This window comes from Astatotilapia calliptera, chromosome 12, assembly GCF_964374335.1.
Source record: "Astatotilapia calliptera chromosome 12, fAstCal68.1, whole genome shotgun sequence".
Taxonomy (NCBI): Eukaryota; Metazoa; Chordata; class Actinopteri; order Cichliformes; family Cichlidae; genus Astatotilapia; species Astatotilapia calliptera.
Genome location: NC_137433.1, coordinates 14,023,058 through 14,047,974, shown reverse-complemented (window position 1 = coordinate 14,047,974; position 24,917 = coordinate 14,023,058). Strand labels below are relative to the sequence as shown.

General features: G+C 41.5%; 2 protein-coding genes across 8 annotated transcripts; one reads left to right on the top strand and one right to left on the bottom strand.

Moving 5' to 3' along the window:
* Window positions 1-464: 464 nt before the first annotated feature.
* On the bottom strand, window positions 465-6,635 carry dgcr6 (DiGeorge syndrome critical region gene 6). 2 transcript variants are annotated; one of them, XM_080309020.1, is made up of 6 exons: window positions 6,468-6,635; window positions 5,831-5,942; window positions 5,547-5,707; window positions 1,593-1,693; window positions 1,368-1,508; window positions 465-1,253 (listed from the first exon to the last, which is right to left on the bottom strand). In XM_080309020.1, the coding sequence occupies exons 2-6, from the start codon at window positions 5,932-5,934 to the stop codon at window positions 1,176-1,178; spliced, it is 585 nt and encodes a 194-aa protein (XP_080165146.1). In that variant the 5' UTR covers window positions 5,935-5,942; window positions 6,468-6,635; the 3' UTR covers window positions 465-1,175. The 2 variants fall into 2 exon arrangements, with proteins under 2 accessions (XP_080165146.1, XP_026042955.1); XM_026187170.2 differs by lacking the exon at window positions 6,468-6,635 and adding an exon at window positions 6,110-6,250.
* On the top strand, window positions 6,614-24,076 carry rasal1a (RAS protein activator like 1a (GAP1 like)). Of its 6 annotated transcripts, none has more exons than XM_026187168.2 (21): window positions 6,614-6,749; window positions 7,032-7,088; window positions 10,005-10,118; window positions 10,474-10,535; window positions 11,681-11,810; window positions 12,364-12,445; window positions 12,595-12,735; window positions 12,901-12,992; window positions 13,620-13,737; window positions 13,926-14,079; window positions 15,361-15,425; window positions 16,799-16,911; window positions 17,518-17,710; window positions 17,831-17,968; window positions 19,328-19,472; window positions 20,099-20,271; window positions 21,112-21,249; window positions 21,533-21,668; window positions 22,010-22,130; window positions 22,296-22,375; window positions 22,538-24,076. In XM_026187168.2, exons 1-21 carry the CDS (start codon window positions 6,685-6,687, stop codon window positions 22,684-22,686), a joined length of 2,466 nt encoding a protein of 821 aa, XP_026042953.2. In that variant the 5' UTR covers window positions 6,614-6,684; the 3' UTR covers window positions 22,687-24,076. The 6 variants fall into 6 exon arrangements, with proteins under 6 accessions (XP_026042953.2, XP_026042952.2, XP_026042950.2 ...); XM_026187167.2 differs by having other exon boundaries at window positions 10,474-10,595; window positions 13,620-13,719; XM_026187165.2 differs by having other exon boundaries at window positions 10,474-10,595; window positions 17,521-17,710.
* Window positions 24,077-24,917: the final 841 nt, after the last annotated feature.

The window sequence follows — 24,917 nt, the reverse complement described above, 5'->3', positions numbered from 1 at the left end:
GGCTCCACCCATTTTTCAATCCACAGGGTTCCCGGGGGGGGGGGGGGTCCCTATGGTTACATGACAGATAAATTTACTATGTGCATGTATGTAGCCAGTAAAACACAACTGAAAAAGCTGAAAATTCAAATAAAACTGTATGATTAAGCGTCTGATCCATGAGAATGGGGGAACTGGAAATAAAGGAAAAAACTGGGGGTATCGTCCCTATTCTGGTATCTTTTTTTCCTTTTGAGCTCCTCTCAAAATGTGTGTATCATTTTTTGTTTGTGTAGGCATTTTTTGTTGTTGTTGCCTGTATACAGTTTGTTACCATGGTCGCATACTGAGTGTGTAGTTAACATTAAAATGAAACCTTGATACAGCATCATAACATGATGGATGATAGTTGATGTTAGACCTTAGGACAAAAAACAAAACTAACAAAAAAATAACAATAAAAAAAAAACAACTTAAGGCAATCATTAATTCTGCTAGGCTGCACTTTTATTTATTCATGGATTACGTTATTCATGTATTCAGTTATAATAACCATGAATATATTTCTCCAATAATACAAAATAATTGAAACAAACAGAACAGCCACAAAAACACATGACAGTGTAGGAACTATTACAGTAATGCTCAAATAAAGTTGCTTAAAAAAACAGAACAGTCAAACTGACAACACTTCAAAGCGTGTTTCTATTTACGCATTTTAAATAAATATCATAAAGAAACATCAAATAACTAATTTTCTTGACAGAAAGCAATACGTTGTTGCTCAGAGTTACTTCTCTGTCCGCATAAATCAGCAAAACTTCTCCTTTGACTTCAAGTGTTGAATTAATGCGTCTCGGGGGGCTCTCGTGTCCCCATGTCAGGGCTGGTAAACCCGTTTAAATGATTAATAACAAAACACCTTCTTAATTTCTTACAGGCTGTGATATTTAAGCTATGACAGCCTGCTACCGCTTCACTGTGTCTTGCAACGTCTCACTTCAATACTTCGAAAGCAGCTTTTTTCCACATGACACTGATGATTAGAGCACTCGGAGCATGCGTCTGAAATTGCCACTTCTTAGAAGACAGGAGTGTTGTATGTTCGCCGACCCCAGGGGCAGATCACGGTTACTGGATTGTGACCAATTTTTCTCAGTTTTGTTTGGCACAAATAGGTTGCTCTATCATCCTCCTCATAGAAGTCCAGATTGAGACTCCTTCTGTTGAAGCTTAAGCATCAATTCAAGTAGGTTCATCTGCATTGTCAGCTCCTGAAACACACAGAGTTTGAAGAGCAGCTAGTGTCAGCCTTCTGCTCTGTCACAAAGTACAGCTCCACCTGTATTTGAGGGCTCAGTATACATTTTAGTCATTAGCTAACTAACCTGAGGATTAGTAGTGATGTAAAACCCAGGGACTCCTGCTTTCTCGAGCGTGTTTTGCTGGTCTATCACTTTTTGATCCATTTCTGCTACGATCTTCTTATCCATCATTTTTTGTTCCTCTCGCACACGAACGTCCAGAGCCTGATACAACAACACAAAGCTGTAAACTAAAAGCATAGAGCAATACCATTCAGTAAGCAGAGATGTTAGAATTTCAGTGCTTACCTCTAGCTCGGCTTGTTGGTTTGCCTTGAGCAGCACAAGGTTGTGAGACTTACATGACTGCAGGGCATCTTTGTGTTTTCGTGCAAGGTCTTGTTTGAGTGCTGAACACAAAAGAGAACCAGTTAATCAACAGATTAAGGTTTCCTTTCCCAAGAAGCAACTGTAATACCTGCCGCACCGGTGAATTTCAGGGGAAGTTAGTGATGTTAATCAACAAATACCAGACAACAGGAATGGCGGGCGTTCCGGTTTAAATGGTGTTCCTGTGAACAGGTGACAACTCTTTATATATTTCCCTCTCTATGTTCCTGAAGTCACTGTCTGCAGTTTTGTCATTGTGTAATAGCAGCATAGGTCATAAGATAAGATAAGATAAGATAAGATAAGATAACCTTTATTAGTCCCACGAGTGGAAAATTTGTTGGGTTAAGGCTGCCGACCTTTGCCAGCGCCATCTTACCCTTCCGACCATTCATACATTACAACATCACATGGGGAAGACAGGTCAGAGGTATAACAATGGAAAATGTACAACATGAGGAAAGACGTATGAGGCAAGGGTTGACATGAACAGTTCATGCCAAATCCACGTCATTATCTTCAGATGACGACCTGCTGATCCCTTAAAACAGACCTAAAATTGAGCTGCATCACAAGTGCAGTCGACCTCATGGAAATAAATTATTCCAATTTGTATGAACTAGCCTACATATTTTCACCTGATAGATGCTTTGTGTTTTCATAAGTAACATAAGCCTCGCCTATGGCCATGGTTTGGTGCGTGTCATTCACTCAGTGTTGGACATCTGTAGCAAGAGTTCTTTACAAATTAGGGCTGCCACAAACGATTATTTTGATAGTCGACTAGTCGCCGATTATTTTTGCGATTAGTCGACTAATCAGACCATGCATCTATTGGACGTAAAACCTACATCTTATTGCACCAGCATGCATCTGCTCTTATATAACTATCATTAGCTTACAGCTTTAAGTGTTTAAGATATGTGCTAACTAAAAATAAAGACAAGATGATAGTTTATTAAATTTTAATGACATTTGCAGATTGTTTCGGTGGAGTTTAATAAACTCAGCCGTTGCTCATTGCTATCTAAAATATAACAGGACACTGGAGTATATTCTCGCGCATCTCACACTTCTGATAATCAGTTGTCTGCTTGACGTTTATTCAGCTGTGTAAAAACTATAAATTTAATCTCAGCCAAACCGATTTACTCAGGAATAAATAAAATACTAAAAATACCAAACAGTAACATTTTTAAGTTATCTAAGTGACTTATATTACATGTTTAACCTGAGTAGCGAAAGACAGCAGTGGGTTTGAAAACGATTTGCCGGGAGTCCGGTGTTCTCACAGGCTCTAGTGAGCCTTGAACCCCGGCTTGCTATCGAGCTGGTGAGACGTCTGTTACCCACGTCGGAGCACTTTTGAAAATATGTGGTGTCTTGATAAACTGAGCAGATATTTGGTAACATTCTCGCCTGAAAATACATAAACGTTTATTTTGTGACCCAGAAAAAATAATATGAGTAACATAAAAACTAACTAGCTGCCGCCATTGTTGACAACTGAGCAGGGCCGCGCTACAAATTCTGGGACACAGCTTCTTCTTCTTCGAGGTTTAACGGCAGCTGGCATCCTTGTACATGCAATGCTGCCATCTTCTGCTTCAGTCCGTTATTACACTCTTAAATACTTCTACTTATTCCTGCGTCGTTTGGGATCTTACAAAGCTTCAAACGACAAGTCGACTATTAAATTAGTTGTCGACGATTTTAATAGTCGACGTAATCGTTACTAGTCGACTAATCATGGCAGCCCTATTACAAATACAACACTTATAGGATCATTTTTTCTCAACCTTTTCTCATTTCTGTAGGGCTGGTATGTCTGAAACTGAAGCCTGGAGGCCTGTGTCGACTAAGGAGGTGTGTCCAAATGAAGCCCATGTCAAGGCCTGTACCACTCTTCAGAATATCACATGACCAAAGATAAACGAGGGCCCATTTCTCTGATGTGACGCGAGTGTCTCATTATGTGATTCAAGCTGTTGAAAAGACGCAGGAATTTTTTTAATTTTTTTTTTGCGTGAACTGGATCTGGGGTGATTCTGAGGATCATCACAAACTTGCAAGGAGATTGTAAGCACATTAGGGAAAAAGGCGATATCATATCTCCCAATAATAACATACATCTTACATTAATCTCAGAGAGCATGGTTAGTTAGAGGTATTCTCTCTCTCTCTACACATACATACGCACACACAGGACCTCATGTAGGTATTTTGCATTGATACATCATTACATTTATATATCGACTGTTATGTAGCCCACATGTATTATCACAGCAGGGCTGCTGTACATTGAATGACCAGCAGATGTCAGCACTTGAGCTTTTGAACAGGGCTTAGTGTCATTTGCCCTTTGGTGAAGCAACTGAAAGATTCCACACAGGACTTCATCAAACCATCACTATATTTATGCTAGTTTGTATGCTTAGTGAGTTTTTTGTGAACCCACAAACCCACAGTTTGTGAGTTTACAGAGGTGCTGTCTTGCATGTGTTTAATGTTTGGTGGAATACCTCATTAATAGTGTGTTTGAATTTATCAAGTGGTATGTGTATAAAAATATCCATCCATCCATCGATAGGAGGCAACAGCCTAAGCAGCGAAGCCCAGACCTCCCTCTCCCTGGCCACCTCCTACAGCTTTTCCAAAGGAACACCAAAGTGTTCCCTTGCCAGCTGAGACTCCAGAATGTCCTGGGTCTGCATGGGGCCTCCTCCCAGTAGGACATGCCAGGAACACCTCACCCAGGAGGCCGAACCACATTAACTGGCTCTTTTCAATCTGAAGGAGTAGTGGCTCTAATCTGAGTTCGAACCCCTCTTTATCTTTGACTTTATGTTTAATATATAAATTTTTTATATACATATATTTTCTAAAATTAAGGGTAATAATCCCACAAATACTAATATTGGTTTTAAATGTTTTGTCATTTTTAACTTCTGTCATAGTTTTTCTGTACTATGAAGTGAGTTCAACATACCCAGGGTATCTTTCTGTTCTCTGGCTGCTCTTACCCTAACACTGGCAATCAAGATAATCAGTCGTGAATGTTGTTATCAACTCACTAATGCATTATTTGCTCTGTGCATTAACATGAAAGTTGGTGCCATCTGACTGATCACACGAATTGATAAGTGTACTGGCGACAGAATGACTAATTGTAAAACTATGACCAGGTTAAACACACAATTCAGACTGAAAGCAACACAGCAGTATGGGGAAATGCACTGTAAAGTAATATAGGATTATAGGAGTAAACTGAAAAAGAGCTGGAAAAGAGCAGTCATATTATAGATGTTTAGTCTATTTTAGCCAAGAAAGAAAGCAGGCAAAAATGCACACTGTGTGAGTTAACAGAATTATCAATGTAACAACTCTGATGGATTATAATTAAGTTCTTCATTAAATTAATATTTAAAAGACATGGTCTAAGAGAAAAGAATAAATATAAAAAGAGAATTTAGGCTTAGTCTGCATAAATTTGATATAAGCTCTCTAAGTACAAATTGGTGCTCTATTTTAGGACACATTAATGTTTATAGAATAACAATGTTGAAAAGATGTTTGCAACCAACACAAAAAAACACTTAAGTAACCAGAATAAGAGAAAATCCTGCTTCATAGTATAGAGGCCTGTAGTATAAATAGATTAATTTGCTACAGCATTAGTTATGTGTCCTTTTTACAACAGTGTTGCATTTTATAGGTATATGGTATTTTATGATAACATCTCTGGACTACGCAGGAGTCGTTTTCTGTGGAATGTGGTTGAAAAGTTGTCAAACATCATCAGACAAGATGAAAACCAGCTAAGCTGGAACAGGGGACGTGTCCTGTGCGTTTCCTGTTCAGCAGTCCACAAACCTTGGTGTTCACAGTGCAGCTTCTGTCTCTGATTGTAGAGATTCTTCTCTGTCAGATGCTGTATATCCAGCAGGCCCTGGACAATCTCATATACCGTCCCGTCTATAAGGGCTAGAGCAAGGTCACTCAGCGTGTTGTAAGACAGGCGCTGCTGAAAGGAGCTAACCACGGAGGAAAAAGCAAAACAAGAAATAAATCATCTAGAGATCAGTTACACAGCTTTAAAAAAGGTGCCCCTTCATATCACAGCAATATTCTAAAGCCGGTGGAGGAAGTAACGATACCTCGGCAAGCCTTTGACCAGTGTTTGCAGTTCAGATAACAGGTAGTAATGTCTTTCTTGTTGTTGTGTAGAATCCCCCCCAGTGACACCGGGATAACCGTCCATCTCTTCATCTGGAAAGATGAGAGCAGCACGGACTCAGTTAGCTAACAGTAACAACATGGACAAATTACGCTTCTATATTTACATTTTTTCTAGAAGTAAATAATATAACTTATATACAGGAGGCTATTTTGTATCTAATGAGCTTCGTGTGTGCACAAAAGCGTGCTAAACTTACTAAGTCACTTTAAGAAAACGAAACAGACCAGTTTTGAGCTGTTAAGACTTCTAACCAAGCTAACTAGGACCCCTATTGGCGACTTTCGAGATGCCTGTCTATAATTGCGCATGAAATAGTTAAATATGCACGCTAGGTGGCGCTTTGTATAAAAAAAGAGACGCTTCTTATAGGCTACTTATCAGATATGATATTACATTTCAGACCATGACAAATTAACATGACTGAGTACATAAATACAATGATGTCAGTTAAAGACTATACGCTATGTCCCATATGAAGATTATTTTTTAAATGCAATTCTTTCAATTACGTTTATTCATATTGAATACCTAATGTAAAATAAGAGCTCAAATACCCAGCTGGGGTGCACACGCCGTGACCCGTGACGTTTAACCTCAGCTGGCTGGACGCGAGGCGCGCCTGTGTCGCGCGCTGCTTGGTGGGCAGTGCGCCGTCACGAGCTGAAGGTGTCATGAAACGAAGAAAACTCTCTTGCGGAGGGGAAGAGCACTGTTTATAACAGCGCGTATGGGAGCACAGGAGAAACTGGATTAGTGGTTCATACGATTAACATGGCCAAAAACACATCTCTTTATTTTCGAATTGTCGAGGGCAGAAACCTCCCGGCCAAAGACGTGTAAGTAATTTCTGAATGGCATGCTTCTGTGCTCAGGTCTTATCTACTAAAATATACACAGCCTCTGCATTGTTTCTTAGCTATTTGTCAAATAAGAAAAAAAATGTCATATAGCCATTTCTGGTGCGCTCTTTCCTGTAAATTAGCTAATTGAATTAGAGTAGAGATAGTCAAATTGACCTGAGTATAATTAAAGACGAGGGAAGATTAAATTAAGCTTACCCCCAGGTAAACTGGCCATGCTTTGTCTCATTCTGTAATTTTTTTCTTTGTCACGTTAAGCTCCGGAACCAGTGATCCATACTGCATTGTAAAAGTTGACAATGAAGTTGTGGCCAGGTGAGTTCTCTCTTAATTTTATTAAGATGTGCACGATAAACGTAAATTAACTGTGTTTTATCCAGACCTGCAGCTGGATGATGTTCTTATCTATATGCTGCGATCTGAGTCATCACACTTCATATATTTACATTAGTTTCTGGCTGTGCTCCCGCTACTGTGCACATGTAAACCAGGGTGGAGTGCGTGTGATCAGTGCTGTGGTACCCACAGCGTGGTCCTTCCATCACAGAGAACCTGATACTGGTCTGGCCTTTAAAACACCCACAGGTAACCATGGAGAGGGTGCATCAATTATTGCAGTGAGCACCCGGTGTAAGCCAGGTGAATGCTGGGAGCTCAGAGCAGAATACACCATTTCAGAGGTGGTTTCAGATTGGGTGAAGACATGCACATGATTTCAACCTCCAAGCTGTTCAGACAGAAGATGGTAGTTTTAGAAAGCAGCTGTAGTAAACTGCAGGATTGTTTGCTTTGCAAAGCAAATTTCTTTAGAGAAACTGCTTTGCTGTGGACTTTCACAAGAACACGGGGTGAAATTTAGTGGGTATTGTTCCATCTGGGGTGGTGAGGGAAAAAACAGCACAATGATTCACTGAAGATGCTCACACTAATTATGTTCCACTTGTAGTGTTACTGGCCAACTGAGTCCTCTGAGTGTAATGTTCATAAATGATGCAGCTGCTAGATTTTGGTACACTAGAGAAAAGTTGGTGGTAATAATGAAGGGTTAGGCCATTTTGGCAGGATGATGTATGAATGGTTTTGATTCAAAAGTATTTCTCAAAAAGCTAGCAATTTGCTTGTTTTTATTAAAAAATATCAAACTTTTCCCCAGAAATGCCTTTAAAAAACAAGTAGATCAAAGGACATTCATTTCAAAGCACATCCTGCAAAATCTTGCCTAATTGCAAAATTACAAAAATCAGGATTCAAAAACATAACTAGTGATAAGAATAAACACACAAAATTATGAATCTGACCATTAAAAAAAAACAAGCAGGATTTTTAAGGCTTTTTTTTTTGCCTTTATTGGATTGCAGAGTGGACAGGAAAGCAGGAAGACGAGCAGCAAAGGGCCTCAGGTCAGAGTCAAACTGTGGCTGCTGCACAGATCTGACCATTTTAAGTGTTTGTTTTGGCTTCAACAGAATCCTTAGATGACCTTTTCAAAAATCCAAGAATCTTATAGCTTGCTATCATTTTGAAACAGCTGGATTTTCTAACCTTTTTTTTTTTTTATCACACCTGACACTTTAACAATAACTGTACATCACTAAGTTGAGAATAGTTTGAGGAGGAGGAGTTGACCGTCCGACTGCGGTCTGGAGTGTTGGGCCTCCCTGCTGCTGCGGAGTCGGGGCGGTCTGCCTCTCCCCACCGCAGGGAAAAGGGTAACACCACCTGGGTCTGGGTGCAGTTCCCCCCTCCAGGGGCAAAGGTACCTAGACCCGGTTCGTAGAGTATGCTTGGGGAGTGTGATCGTGTGTACAACGTCTCTTTATGTCTGTCTCCACGTTGGTTGAGTGTGGAGTAAGTGCATATGAGAGCATGAGGGTGGGAATGGATGTTTGTATCTGTGTGTGCCTGTATGTCTGTGTCTATATGTCAGGTTGGGTATCAGACGCCACCTCTCTGGGGACATCTCAGGCCCTCCAAGGTTTGGAGGCCTATCTCCCCCCACCACCACTTCCCCTGCCAGTGGCGGACTCCCTCAGACATCGGTGCGCTGGTGGTTCTTTGTGTCTGGGGATGGGCGTCCAGGTACACACCGGCTCACTCCTTGGCGGCCGCTTATCGGGGCCTGGAGCCTGGGGCTCGCTCGGGCCACTTCGGAGGTGGGGTGCCCCCGGCCTCTCGGCCTGGGGCTCGGTCACTCAGGCACAGCTGGCTGCCGGCGGAGCTCACGGGCGCGTCACTGCAACTCCCCCTGGCTTCTGCTCCGCGGCTGCTGAGTGAGCCCTCATCTGGGACTCTCCTCAGCTCTTTCCGGGACAGTGGCGCAGCTGCCCCTCTGTTGGTCTTCCTTGGTCTCTTGTGTTCTGGGGGCCTCTGGATGTCTGAAGTCTTGATCTCCTCCATACCTGCTTCATGCCCTGGAGGACGGGGCTGTGGCCCCCCCACACCCTCTAGCAGATCATTACATGAAGGAACCTTTTAAAAAAAACAAGCGCGTCCATGCTCACAGGTGTACACACGGGTGATCACACCCACAAACTACACCCTTTTTGGCTCCTACCTCAAAGCACACTGTGTTCTGTTGATCTTATGTGCTGCACAATAATGTTTAACATTTAGTATTTACTGTCATATTCCCATATATCATTGTGATGTTGTTTATTCTATTACTCTTGTTCTCTTCTGCTTGCTTTCTTTTTTCTTTCTCAGCAGGTGATCCAGGTGATCGATATATGCATTTTCTTTTTCTTTTTTTTCTTTTTTTTTCTGCCCATTCTGTTGGTTTTTGTTTTTTGCCCTTTATCCCTGTCCCTCTTCTCAGCTGTTTCTCTTTCCCTCTTTCTTTCTCCCCTTCTTTCCCCCAGTCAAGTCTGTCCCGTATTCAGCAAGTGAAAATAAAATAAACAATAAAAGGTGAATCAAATGGACCATTATGGCAAGGCTGGGATGGTCAATTTGGTAAAGTAAATCCGTTGGGCATCTTTCTTTGCCTTTAGACAACAATTCTGATGGCAAAAGACCCAAACGGGACAGGCAAAAAAAAAAAAAAAAGAATAGTTTGAGGAGAGGACGATTCTCCCATTTTAATATTTATATTTAGTGCATATCACAAAATTAACATTTATATAAATGGAAACAAAGAAAGAATCTTGCACATTTCTGTTTTTGCGCACGTTAATGTGATATGTGTCTGCTCCAGGGCTGCTGATAGTAAGCATGGTAAACTTCTCTTTTCAGGACGGCCACAGTGTGGAAGAACCTTAATCCTTTCTGGGGTGAAGAATACACGTTGCATCTCCCAATGGGGTTTCATTCGCTCTCTTTTCACGTTATGGATGAGGACACAATTGGGTAATCCCGCAACTAAAGCACTTTCAAAACTATTCCATATTTACTCTTAACTGCTGGACCCTGGTCATGTATTTGTAGTCCTCTGTGTTTGCTTAACTTGCCATGAGTTGATATATTTGTGTGGAAACTCATGCAAAGCTTTTTAATGTTTTGGGAAAGAACTCTAAGCTTTGAATAAACAAACATCATCAGGCAGATGGTCGCCCAGATTGAGTGATTAAAGGTTGTTTTTTTTTCTCCTCTTCACATGATGGCCAGCGCTAATCATTTCACTCAAAAACTCAAAAACTTTGATCTGATTTTCAGTAGCTTCTGTCTCAAAGTCTCTCTCTCTCTTTTGTATCCCTTTCTACAGGCACGATGATGTTATTGGAAAGATTACGCTGACCAAAGAAGCCATTGGAGCTCAAGCTAAAGGCATGGCTAAACATTCAGCAGTAGTCTATAACTGGATGACTGCATGGCCAGAGCTCAGAGGTTAAACACACAAAGAATCCTGTGATGGATTCAAAAGTCCAAGTGATTGAGGAGACATGCTTTTTTTTTTTCTTTTTTTTTTAAGGGTGGGAATGTTTCTTAGCTTCTCTCAAACCTTTAAATTCATTTATGCACATCACTCACAATATTTACAGGGCTTCCAGAAATTTGGGACAATATGTAAAAACTAGATAAAGCAGAGAATGCTGTGTTTGCTAATAATTTAAAACTGGGATTTAATGGAAAATCAGAAAATGGAGACACAAATTTCTGAAACTGAGAATTGCTTCTAATGAAAATTACCTGAGTATTCACTGAAAAGTGGCGCACAGGTTTAAGAAACATTCCCGGATTAAAAGTAGGTAGGTCAGTTTTGGAATGAACGCACTTTCAGCCAGACATATGGGGCTGACAAATCGTGTGTCTTTGTGTCGTAGCGTTATTAGATTACTTGAAGAGTTTAAAAGGGTATGTTTGCTGCATATTGATGATTCTCCTCCGAAGGCCACCTGGCATCGGCCTCAGTCATGTGATTCACTGCCGCATTGTGGTACTGAGTCATTTTACTCCCTCACAGGATTTCTCTCACAGCCCGGCCTTGATATTGTACCTTTTCTTTCATTTTCTGAAAGACAAAAGTAGAATCTTAACAGCATCACACAGTGTGCATGTTGTCCAGGCAATCATCGACTGTGTGGTATTTATTTTTTATTTTTTATTTTTTACTGTTCCTGCCTTGCAGTTGTACAAACTGTAGATGTTTTTGCACTAATTAGTTTTATTTGTGTACTTAATCAAACAGAATAATGACCAGTTAGTTGTCAGAAAGAACAAAAATAAACAACTGTATCTTCCTAAAGTTAAAAATAAGGTCTTCAAACTGTTAGTTCGATCCTGAAAAATACTCATAATATTCAAAGTACATTAGTCCAGGAATTATTTGTCAGTTCATCAATGGATATTTTACAGCTAATTGGAAAATTAATATTATTTATTTTCAATATGACTCTCAAAGTTCTAATCTCTCAGCTCCTCTCAGTGTTTAATGGTTTAGAGATTAATCTCTTTTTGTGCTTTACGGCCAGGGCTAGACTGCTGGCTAAATCTCACAAAGGTTGACCCTGATGAAGAAGTTCAAGGAGAGATCCATCTGGGTCTGGAGCTGCTTAAAGATACGGAGAAGATCAGTCTGCGGTGTCAAGTCATTGAAGCCAGGTAAAATGAAATGCTGCGCTGCCGAGAAAATGCCAGGAAGGCGATTTCACTTAAAAACGGCCACGGACAATAGTGGCTCGAACATTTCAGAATCTGCCATGTGAGTTTGTGATAGAGCCACCGTATTATCACTTCAAACGTGGTCACGTTTGTGTAGCTGAGCTCCTTGTAGTTGAGCTCTGGCAGTATATCAGTGTTTTTTGAGCTGAACTCTTATCACCATCACCCCGCAGGCCTCCACACTCCCTTCTGAGTCACACCGCCACTGTCACACCGCTCACTGCCCCATCTGTGTGTCCCAGGCTACAATCTTTCCTTCTCAGGCGGGGCACCAATGAGCTTGTCAATCAGGACTTGACACTGTGTTATTCAAATGTGCTCTGATGAGTGTGAATTGAGTTTGAAAGAAAAAGGTTGAGTAAGAAGTAGAGATTCAGCTTTCTTTCCTCGCTAAAGCACACTAATTTAACTTGCAGAACAGATAATAAGAGTTAGCGGAGCATTTTGGCGGATTAATGATTTCTCTTGTCCTTTGGTGTGGTGATACCCGCAGAGACTTGGCTCCAAGAGACATTTCTGGAACCTCTGATCCCTTCACAAGAGTTATTTTCAACAACCATAGTGCAGAGACCTCGGTGAGCTCTGTCTGCATGCATGAGTGGGTTATGTTGGTTGCACTGAAGTCTGATTGATGGTTGCCTTACTGTTTGTCATTTAAAGGTTAAATGTTAAAGATTAGGCTGATCTTTTGATTTCTTTCAATTTCTTAATGCTGGATTTTTAGATAATCAAGAAGACCCGTTTTCCTCACTGGGGTGAGACGTTAGAGCTGGAGCTGGATCCAGAGGAGCTGCGTGAGGAGGGGACTGTTACTGTACAGGTCTGGGACTGGGACATGGTGGGCAAGAATGACTTTCTGGGAAAGGTGAGGTTCCCATAATTCTAATCATTTTTCATATGTATTAAAATTCAGGTCATGAGTAGCTTACAAAAGGTTTTATAATTGAGTACAGTGTTCCTTGCTATAAAATAAAGGCTTTTACCTCTTCTTGTTGATATTGTGTGCTTGCTTTCTGTGTCTTTTCCACAGGTGGAAATCCCTTTTGCTTGTTTGCACAAGACACCTCAGTTAGAGGGCTGGTTTCGTTTACTGCCCTTGGGAAACAATGAGGTTGATGCTGGGTGAGGATTATGGGTGTGCTTCTTTGTACAATGTGGTAACTATGCATCTTTAGAGAGAGGCATTTCCTTTCGGAAACCATCAAGACTAAAATTGTCGTAGCAATCATCACATCTTTTCTTAAATGTTCCCAAGAGAAGCTTTTATTTTCCTCCCGGCTCTCTTTCGAGCACTTAAAAGCACAATCACAGATGTATAGCCAGTGCGTTGATGGCATCTGCACCCCGAGATAATTTTAGAGCGAGCGGAGGGCTGAGTGAACTGTAAAGTAAAGGGAATTTCTCAGGTTCATTAGGAAATGACTCACTCTTGTAAGGAGTTTTTGCACTCTAGTCCACTGTTGATTTAGAGAGGACTGTGACCAAGCGGTGCGTCATTTTCCCCCAAACACGGTGAGCCATGTGTTTAGAAAATGTCCTTGCCAGGGGCAGGATGATTTAGCGGTTGTTTTTACGAGTGTACTCTAAGCTTTATTTCTTATCTAAACTGCATTTTCCAATCAACCGCTGACTCCTTTAACAAAAACAAAAACAAAAAAAGAGTTTATGCAAATGTCTAACAAAGACTATCGTCAGACTATTATTGTGTTAGCTGAAAATCTGTGCTGTGATACTTTCCTTTGTTTTTAGTGGCAAGCTGGGAGCACTCCGTCTCAAGGTGCGTCTGGTGGAGGATCAGATCTTGCCATCCATGTACTATCAGCCTCTCATCGACCTTCTGGTTGAGTCGGTAATCTCCCCTACAGAGGTCAGCATGACAGCTCCTCTTCAATGCTGATATTAATTTGTTGACCACTCAGTCACTCGCCATGTCAAGGGACTGCTGTATGCATTACTTCTTCCATCTGCAGTTAGACCTCATCTGCTTCATCTGTCCGGCTTCCCAGTTGCGCCAAAATTCTTGACCCGTGACCCGAGTTCTCTTCTTCTGAACAGGTGGAGGATAGCAGCGCTCTGACTATGCTGGAGGAGGTCACCACAGTTGAGAGCAGACAGGACGTGGCAATGACTTTGGTGAAAATCTACCTGGGACAAGGACTGGTGGTGCCCTTCCTGGACTACCTTAACACCCGGGAGGTCAACCACACCAGTAAGACGAAGCGAAAAAGTGCAAACTTTAAACCGTTTTTAAAGGTTTTGATTTCATGTCCTCCATCTTGCAAGTGTCTAAATTTGCTCAGAATTTATGTGTATTTGTGCTCTTAATTACATGTAATAACTGTGGCTGCACTTTGAATATACAGTGTAGGATCTAAGTTTATCTCTGTTAGTCAGTATTTATATTAGTCAGACTTTGGGACGTGCCAGTTTGCTGTTATTGCTCCACTCTCCAGAGACCCTCTGAGGGCTGCTGCTGCTGCATTGACATTAAGGTCTCTGAACACTGCAGCTATGGTATGTGTGTGGGCAGTAAAAGCCTCCCAACACTATATTTACTACCCCAGTGCCAATTATTTACTCACCCAACAGTCTTCCCTTGGCTGTTCTCTGGTCTGGATTAGTCATGTTTTTGCCTCCGCACCATATCCCCATGATAATTCACACTGAGCTCTGGTCTTTGGTTTCTGTTGGTGTAGTTTCTGCTAATAAGCATAGTGCCTAAGTTTCCATAGCAACTCCACATGATCCAAATGGTAACTGCTTGATCAGGAATGCATTGTGTGAGCACCCAGACATTAAAGTTAGGCACACGGCACAAAAACGTACAGTACACCTGCTGGGCAGCAGTGAAAAACCCACCCTTCTCCTTACATCCAAATAATTTACCTGGCAACCCAGTCCCGTTACTATGGATATTTTAGTGTCACCGCATGACTAACATGACATTGAGGCAAGGTCGGTCTGCCCTCACTTGTGACTCTGGACTATTTGTTCTTGATTGATAGACTTGTGCCAGACTAAATAGAAAGCATAGATACTTAAGAAATGTATAAATGAGCCCAGAGAAAAAGGTGAAATGAGGGTGGAGCAAACAAATGCTCCACAGGCTATATGAAAAGCTTCCACTCTAAGGAAGCAGTGTTTCAATCTTAAATTTTTCTTTTTCATCAAGTATAATTAAGAGCCTGATGAGGGTCTATGTGATGCTTTATTAAATTGATTGGATGCAGTAATAAGATCCTTCCCACCATTCCCACTGTCATACATCATATAAAAGGTGTTTTTAGGTACAACAATAGATAGATGACAGGAAAAGAGCAATAAATTGTTGTGGTGGATGTTGAGCTTCTTACCCTTTTTTAATTCTTTAATTGAAAACTGTTGCTTTGTTTCACTTGATTCAGATTAAGGAAAATCTTTTTATGCCCACTAATTTTGCTCATATGTAAGATATTTTGCTAATACTATTTTTTTCCTTCTGCTCTTATAGCTGATCCTAACACCTTATTTCGATCAAACTCACTTGCCTCCAAAGCCATGGAACAGTTCATGAAGGTGAGCTAAGTTTTAAAAAAAATTATTATTATTATAGTTCCTGCAGTTTTTTGGTCCCTGCTCTGAGGGAAAGCATGATGTGCCTGATATTTACTCTCTGAATTATGCAGATTTAGATAAAACAAGGCAAGCTGTCAAGTGTAAGAACAAAAAGGCATGTGTAGCATGTGTAGCATGACAAATGCAAAGGTAACTTTAATGTATCAATGAGTATGTCGACATAACAGGCTGCTATATAGGGCAGGATCAATCCAAATTAAGTGCAACAGAAAGTGTGTCAATTTTCAAGATTGCTACAAAAAGGAGTAAAAAAACACAGATGATCCAAAAGAGGACAAGAAACAGACAGAGGCAAGGAGAGATGCAGGACAGGAGGTGGTTAGCTTGACAAGCTGACTGAGCCAATTTTGCTTAGGAAGTTTCCCAACTGAGTGAAGTGACCCAGAAGTGTCTAGAGTCATAATAGGAGGTCGTTAAATTCTTTAAATGTTAAGGAAAGCTGCTTCAGTGCTTCCCTTATTACCACCTTTAGAAAAGGATGCACATTTACCATCTCTTATGAAATGAAAAGACATAATGCTGCCCCTCAATTCAAAGAAAATGATCAGCATACTGACACATCATGTGCTACTCGGTTTAAATTTTTCATACATGCGATCACTTCACTGATACTCATTGTATGAAGTGCTTTGAAACCTAATTTTAGAAAATTGCTCTATAAATAAGGTTTTTTATATGCATTTAACTAATTGAAGTGAAGGCTTGCATTGCGTATGTCCCCATTTTTGGTCTTAGCATTTAGTCTTATTAATTCATCTAACATGAGAGGTGCTAAAAAGCCCTATTAAAGGGTTAATTCTACAGCAGGACGAGATGAGTGGCATTTCTTGATACAAACACTTCACTGTGTGCTGGAAAGCTGTTCTTGGTAATCAAGTGATATTTTTCACAAGGATATATACACCGTTAATATAAAATTGTCACCTTGTCACATTTTTAACTAGTCTTATGCAAGTTAGATTCCCTGTGGACAACAATCCTGTTTTCCTTTTTGTGAATTCTTCTTAGCGTTTTTCCTTGACCCTCTGGATGTTTCCTATCAAGGGAAAGTGTCATCAACGGAGGGAATTTGTTGTCTGTTTGACCGCAACCACAAGCTAAACACATACCAGGGAACAACACCACATGAGAAAATAACCTTCAAAACAAAACAACCATAAACGGAAAGAGGGACATGGAAAACAAACAGATAAACTGAGGAAGCAGACAGGGAGGGACACACAAAAGACGCAGGGGAACAGATCAAGAAAAGCAAAACGAATAACAGTGACCTTAACAGATGTCTTCAACATATGATATTGTTTTGCTATCAGGCTGTTGGCATGCTGTATCTGCATGAGGTGTTGAAGCCCATCATCAACCGCATCTTTGATGAGAAAAAGTACATTGAACTTGACCCATGTAAGATCGACCTGAACCGCACAAGGTAAATCGGACCTAAAACATCTTGTTGGATCACAATTCTATAGTCATACTCGGACCTGGTAATAGAGTAGGACTGCTACAATTGACAAGAGGGGATTTGTGGGTTGTACGCTCAGGCGTGCTATTCGCAAATTATGTGTTAAAATGGAAAAGCTGCCACAGGAGACTGCCCACTTCCTTTACACTTCACCCCTGAGAGAAAGACATGAATGTGAGGAAATGAAAAAAAAGTAAAATGGGAATGGCTGTTGCTTGGCAACTGCCATGAGCCCCCTGAGATATCTATCTCTGACATGGGGGGAGATCCAGGATCTAACGTTCTCCATGTATGCAGTAGCTCTAACCTACTATCTTATCTCGTCCCCTTAAATTATCTCAGTTTATGTGTTTAGATATTGTCAATACGGCAGTCATTGTTTGGATTCCTCTGTAGTAACATGGTCTCATATGTAACGAGGTAATGAAGAACAGAAATGTTATCAGTCCTTTTATAAACTGTGTTACAGAACAGATAAAAGCCTGTCTTGGATAGCTCCTGTTTGCATTGCGTTTACGCTGCAGATCTCAGGGATTCATTTGTTTACAGCATCTTTCTTTGTCTCTGAAGAAGGATTTCATTCAAGGGTGCAGTGTCAGAGGCAGAGGTGCGGGACAGCAGCGTGGAGATGCTGCAGAGCTATTTGACCAGCATCATCGAATCAATCGTGAGCTCAGTCGATCAGTGTCCTCCTGTAATGAGAGTGGCCTTCAAACAGCTGCACAAGAGAGTGGAGGAGCAATTTACCGAGCCTGAGAATGAGGTTAGTGTGAAGCAAAACACACAGAGAGGAAAGCGTGTCAGTGTATTTGTGGTTACTTTCACCCGCAGCTTATCCCGAGGCAGCCTGTCACCGTTCAGTGACTCGTCTTCATTTTTACAGGATGTGAAGTACCTGGCCATCAGTGGATTCTTTTTCCTGCGTTTTTTTGCTCCTGCAATCCTCACACCTAAGCTGTTTCAGCTGAGAGACCAGCATGCTGACACGCGTACAAGCAGAACACTGTTACTACTAGCCAAGGTATGATTCAGAACACAGACATGCACATAGACTCTGCTGTGAATCATTTATCCATGTTCAGACTTATGCACTCCTCAAAACAAAACACAAAATAAACAGTAAAGTGTTGGAAGCCTTGAGCGTGATGCAACAGGCCATCTGTGTGAGGAGATGGATTTTAATGTTGTGGATGTAAAACAAATAAAACATGGAGCAGGAATACGATGTAACACAAACACACGGTGTTTGTGTAACGTCAACAGAGAGAGAGCACTGAGGCACTCCTTGCTTTTCTCACTTTGTTTGGTAATTATGTAACACTGTAGGTCTGCGTGTGCCTTATTTTAAGTTCTGCCATAATCAGCAAAATAAGATTGATATTCCATCTCCAGTCATTTATATTTATATGTCTCTGCTGTGGTCTGAGACCTCACCATCCTTTCATACGTTCACATGGAAAGTCTAAAGACAGTGAGGGCAGCAGCAAGATGCCCTTAGGGAACAGAGCAGGGATCAGTGAGGACAGGATGACATGGAAGTAGCATCTTTAGCTTCAAATGAAGGAATTGGTAGACTGAAGAATTTTGAAAAGAGTATGAGATTTGCCGGTAGGATGTACGGAAAGGGAAACAGCTGAGCTGATGTGAGCTAGAATTTAGATTAGCTGATCTGCTGGGATTGTTTGAGTCTGTTCTCACAGAACTAACGCTGTATTCATTTTTTAGACACTAATAAAAATGTTAATTATTTGAAAGGTGCTAATAATCTGCAGTAATGCCACTAGATCACCTGTTGTTAGGAACCCGTTTAAAATTCATAACTACTCTACTCAGACAGCAAATCTCAAAGAAGTTTTTTTCACCAACTATACAGAGTATGGCCATAAAACATCCCTCTCACATTATGCTCCGTTTTAACCATAAATAGATCAGATGAGCATGTTAGCAGGTTATAACTGGAATTTGAGTCGATATTTCTTGATATCATTAAAAGCAGGGATCTTAGATCCAGATGTTAGAAGAACAGTAAAACCTCATTCCACTCCCACGTGTGGCTTCTGTGGTTGCTGTCCATGGTGCTGAAGAACTGTTGCCATGGGCCCTCTACAGAGACGGGGAACGGGCTATTTTTACCTCTGTGTGCTGCAACCAGTCTGTGGTTCAAAGCCAAGCATCAGAGAGGATGTAGAGGGGGACTTCCTCCTCACCCTAGGCCAGGTGTGGGCTGGACAAAGGGCCTCGCAGCATGCTTGGCCCCAGGGACCCTTTTGATCTTCGACTTTTAGATATGCAGTCACTCCCTCACTTCTGTCATTTTCTGGAGATTTGATATGGTGAAGATGTGAGTTTGTAGTTGATATCGTGCCTCTGTGGTTGCCAGGCACTACAAAGTGTTGGGAACTTGGGACTTCAGCTGGGCCACGGAAAAGAACAGTGGATGGCACCTCTTCATCCCATCATCCTTCGCAGTGTGGCTTCTGTCAAGGACTTCCTGGACAAGTTAATTGACATAGATCATGACACTGGTAAGACTGTAACCACCAAACACATCACTACAACGTGTAATCAAAAGCCAAGTCCAGAGGCCATGCTGTTGAGCTAATCAGCCACAGGCCACCTGCCAGTGTAGTAGCTCCCAGCTGATATAGGTGAAACAATACTGTAGCCTTGCAGTGAAATATTCATAACTAGTTGGAAGTCTGGAAAAGAGATGACATGGTTAATGAGCTGGCAGGGAGCTGAAGTGAGAAGCTGCCACATGGGCTGTTGTTGTCCTGGCTGTTGCCTTAATGTCATATGTCAGTGAGGCTGTTGTTGTGAAACATCTTTCCCCTCTGACATATCGTGTTTCAACCTCCGTCTTCACATCACACCCACTTTTTTCTCCTAAAGGCCAGTTTGACATTTAATGCCCTTGAGGTGAATTTGTTGGACAGAAGCAGATGCTTGTTATTCCTCTTTGAAGCTCTATCCCTCATGGCGTGATGGAACAAGACTGAGGAGCCATCTGTAACAGAGTGCAGTTTAAAGCAATGAATCTATATAGTTTATTGACACAGCACCACCTTGTGTCTATCCGGGTGAATATGCAATTAGCTACAGATTACATACAGTTTTCCCTTTATGTCCGTCTTCTGCTTTCTCTGCGCAGCGTCTGAAGTGCCTCAGAGGGCTGTGTTCATGGCTTCAGTCACAGTCAAAGAGGGGTTTCTCCACAAACACAAAGCAGAAGGACCCCAACTGTTATCCCGCTTTGCATTTAAGAAACGGTACTTCTGGTTGACGAGTGAGACGCTGTCTTATGCCAAGACTCCCGACTGGCAGGTGGGTATTGTGCCAGCAAAATTTTATAATCTACCAACATACTGCATATCATGTGTGAAATACATATGAGTATTTACGTTACTGCTCATTTTGGCAACCAGCCACTGTGTCAAGTGTTGCTTTTTAATCATGTTTTGCTACGACTGATGGATCAAATAATCAAAAACAATCAAAGTAATGATAAAAATACGTGTACAATATGCCCATTTGTGCCCAATGAAGGGCATTCATCACCACGTGTTGCACAAAGAGAAAACATTTTAGTCATCTGCTTCTTTGCTTTCATGTATTTGTGTTGATCTTCTCGTGAGAACATCATTACTGATATTATGTAGTGCCTAACCCGTGATAATGATTTCCTCTCATTTTCTAACCAGAGACTGTCAGAGAGAGGGAGACGGTTGATGGGAGCAGAACATCCTCGTCACTAAATGCCTCTCTTTGAGTCAGTCTCTGCTTTGTGTGACTGGAATAAAGCCGAGGGTTAATTGAAAGCTATGGATATTCATACGAACATCGCAAATCACACTGGAGACAATGTCCTGGCCCCTTTTCTCCATGTTGGAGCACTCCAGTCTCAGTGAGATGAGCTCCCATTGGAAGTGGCTGATTTACACTTTAAAGTAGCCTTTGCTGCCATGATGATCTCATCCTCACTTCCTCCTTGCGCCGTACCGTTCCTCGTAGCTTTTCAGGATGAGAAACCTCTTCATTAATTTGCTCAGTGATCAGATGTCACCTTTATTTCACTGAGTCCTTTGTGTAGTATGCCTGAGGCAAGGCATGATACATCATTGCCATCATGTGCATACCTGTTCTAATTGGGGCTGTGGTTTGCAGGTGCGCTCTTCAATTCCTATTCAGTGTGTGTGCGCCGTGGAGAGGGTGGATGAAAATGCTTTTCAGCAGCAGAATGTAATGCAGGTCATCACCCAGGACAACGACGGACAGCTGCACACCACGTACATCCAGTGCAAGGTGCGTTTGTACACCACCCAGTTGCCTAGACAGTGCATGAGTTTTTTTTAAAGTTTTTTAAACACAAAACCCTGACAGTTTTCTATAGTCACAGATTTGAATTTTTAACAAGTTTTATTAATCTCCTAGAAAAAAGTCACTAAATATCTATATTGTTTTCTGTCGCAATGATGTGCTTTATCCCTGTAGGTTTTTCAGCTGATTGCCTTCAAAATGCAGATTTTTCTTTTTTCAGTTCGACATTAAACTTCATGGTTCACCGTATTTCAATTTTCCCAAACAGAATGTAAATGAGCTGAACCAGTGGCTGTCTGCGATCAGGAAAGTCAGCATCTACAATGAGCGCATGCTGCCCTCTTTTCACCCGGGGGTTCATCGCAGTGGCAAGTGGACCTGCTGCCTGCAGGCCGACCGAGCTGGTAATCCTGCTGTTATTACTTCCAGATGTACTGATTTATGTCCAAGACACCAGAATATTTGTAGGAAACTTGCAAACTCCCCTTTGCTACTTTACTAAGGTTTGACTGGCTGTTTTTGATGCGCTCTCCAAATCAATTTTATTTACTCACCGCCTTGCACGTGGGATTAAACATTTTACATTCTTTTCAGCACCAACACTACAGGTTTGATTGTTACTAAGGCTGTTCCATTGACTATTTACAAACTAGTAGAAACATCTATTAAAATGATATTTTACATTTAGTGGGGTGAAGTTCAGACTGTAAAGTGCCAGAGATGAATAAAAAAAGCTGTGTCTCAGTTGCAGGCTGCAGTAGAACCCACTCAGCTGTGACACTTGGTGACTGGAGTGACCCGCTGGATCCAGACGTGGAGACTCAGACGATATACAAGCAGCTTCTGCAGGGCAAAGACAAACTCAGGTTGGTGCCCGAGCATGTCCTCGGCCTGTATGCATTTCTTTTCCTGAACACTAGAGGTCTATGTTGCTATACAGTAAAGCACTGCTGTGCTGCTTCTTGACATTAGTATGAGTCAAGTGTTTAACTTTCACTGTGTGATCATGTGATATGATTCTGATACTGCAGGAACAAATATCTGGAGATGCCGGATGATGATGAGACAGCGTGCAATAAAGAAAAGAAGACGAATGTGGACGTTCACCCAGGTGACACTAAACTTTAACTTTTCTATCAAGTTACATGTACAAGTGCTTTAATTGTTGTATTATCATTATTATTATCCCCTTATATTCTATGTGGGTATGACATTTCCAGGAAGTAATTCTACAGAAACAACATCCTTTTATCTACACGTTTCTCTGTCACAGATGGTGCTGGATGCACTGTTCAGCAAATGAAGCCATGTCAGGGCATCGCTGCTCGGCTGTTGGTGGTGATAGAGGACCTGGAGCAGGCTCACGCTACCTTCCAGCGCAGAGAAAAGGAGGACGTCACCAGTGTTATTATGAGTCCCTAGAGTTCACATGTGGACTGGGAGCCTTTAATGCATCAAGGCGGGTTAGGGGTGGGGAGTGGAAGGGCAGCATCCTGTACCAACACAAGTGAAAATCAGCTAACCCACTCTCTTGATTGTCACGGAGAAAAAATTGGCTGCGTGGTGCCACCTCTTCCAGCCTTTTAGTACATTTCCTCCTGGCTGTAAAGAGCAAGAGGGAATTCTGCCACTTTAATCTTTTTGATTCTCCGAGTGCCACCGACAAGAGCGCCGCAGGAAGATTATGATACTTGACAAAAAGGAGGAGGTGGGTGGGGAGGGGTGGAGGGACTTTAAAGCATGATCTGACTTGATATTTTTTATGTAGATAATAAGCAATCTGTTGCATGGCCCACATCCACTTGTTGTGAAATGTGAAAAGAAGCTTTTATATTTTGAGATACTGTACAGGACCCGAGTCACACATTTATATGCAAAAAGCTTGTTTTAGTGTAACCTACAGTACCTGAATGTAAGGTGTTTTGATATTGCTGTTATTATTATAAATGCTTTGTATTTTTATTGAGGCAAAATATCACCATGGCCGCAATGTAGCAGCGACAATAACATTATAAATTATTCCACAGTGTGACGCCGCTTGTAAAGTGAGCAAAACTCAGATTTTAATTGTTGCTTCAGTCCCTTTACACAAAACATCCGCTTTGGTTTGGTGCTACGGCCAGTCAACGTAAATGTTGGGTTCTGATGTAATTCACATTTTTATAATGCCAAGATGGGTAATATTTACCTGGTTATTATATAATATCCATACATGGACAAATTTTATTTGAAAAAGAGGGGAATTAACAATCATGAGACACTCCCGTTTGCTAAGTTGACAGTTTCAGAGATTTTTGTGCCACTGCATTGGTTTCATGTGTTTGAGATGCCAAATCTGCTTTTAGGAGTTTTAAAGAAAAAATACACATGTGGGGAATTTTGATCATTTTCCACAGAGAAAGTAGTGTTCAGTGTCCGTCTATTAAACAATATTCAGTTGAATAAAATCTGATCTGAGATCACTGAGATGACCTCATCAGGCATTCTTCTTACCCTCAAGCTTAACACTCTAAAACACATGGCAGACATTACATTCAGCATCCTGTATTGAGATGGTTATTACGAGTGTGTTGGTGTTTGCAGCTTTCCACATTTTTCTTTTATTAATCTGCCGCTCAAGTCATAACGAGAGTAGGCATGAGTGGAACATTGTGTTCTCTTGAATGGGGACTCTTGTTATGAAAAAGAAAAGAAAGGAAAAAAAACCCCGCCTGTACCTTACTTTGCAAATTCATCATAATGGTTTGTTCCAAGTGGGTTGTTACTGTGAACACAATTGTATTATTCAATAAACTCCGGTGAAGAAATCAAAGGAGAAGGTGTCAAATTTGTGCCCAGAAAAAAACGAGACTGACACTTTTTTTTTTCTTTACATTGATCCTCACTTGGTTTCCATAAAATGAAGGATTGGTTCAAAAAATCTGCTTTGCTGGCTTATGTCTGTCCGTCTCCTGGTTAGCATTAAAGTGCAGGAGGATCTGACTTCAAGCAGACATTGATTCATTTTTGGTATTACAGGAAACCCCGTCACATCTGATAGATGCCAGAGCAGGCTCCCAGTGTCATGGTTACTGCTCTACTCCTTTGTTCAAATTTAATCAACCCACCAGAACCACAGAATTCACAATCCAACAAGAATCTGAATGCAATGTTAAATTATACCACATGAAAAAAATATGCGTGCCAGCAATGCACCTCCCGGCCTTATTTAAATGCTAATGAAAGCAGACCTACCTGCACTGATGCAGCAGTCTCCCTGCTCGCCCCCTCATTAGGCGTGAGAGGTGAGCGGAGACAGGCAAGTAGGGCTTATTTACAAATACTAGCAGGGGTCTGGCCCCCGAGCTGCTGGGTCAGTGACGGAAGGAAGAACGACAACCTGAAAGGGGGTGTGTCTCATCACCTCCGTCCTGACATCTCAAGGCCTGCTTTAATATGCGCCCACCACAGCTCTTTACCACAGAAGCCAGAGGCAGAAAATTACCATAAAGCAAATTTACTACCAGTGAGAACTCTTCCTGCTGCACTCCAGAACAGCAGCCAGGCTCGTTTATATCCATATAACGAGCTCCAAAGCACAGAGTTACCCAGGGAGAAGGAAACGGTGGTGTTAAATAGGAAGAGGACACATCACCACCGACTGGGGTGGGGTG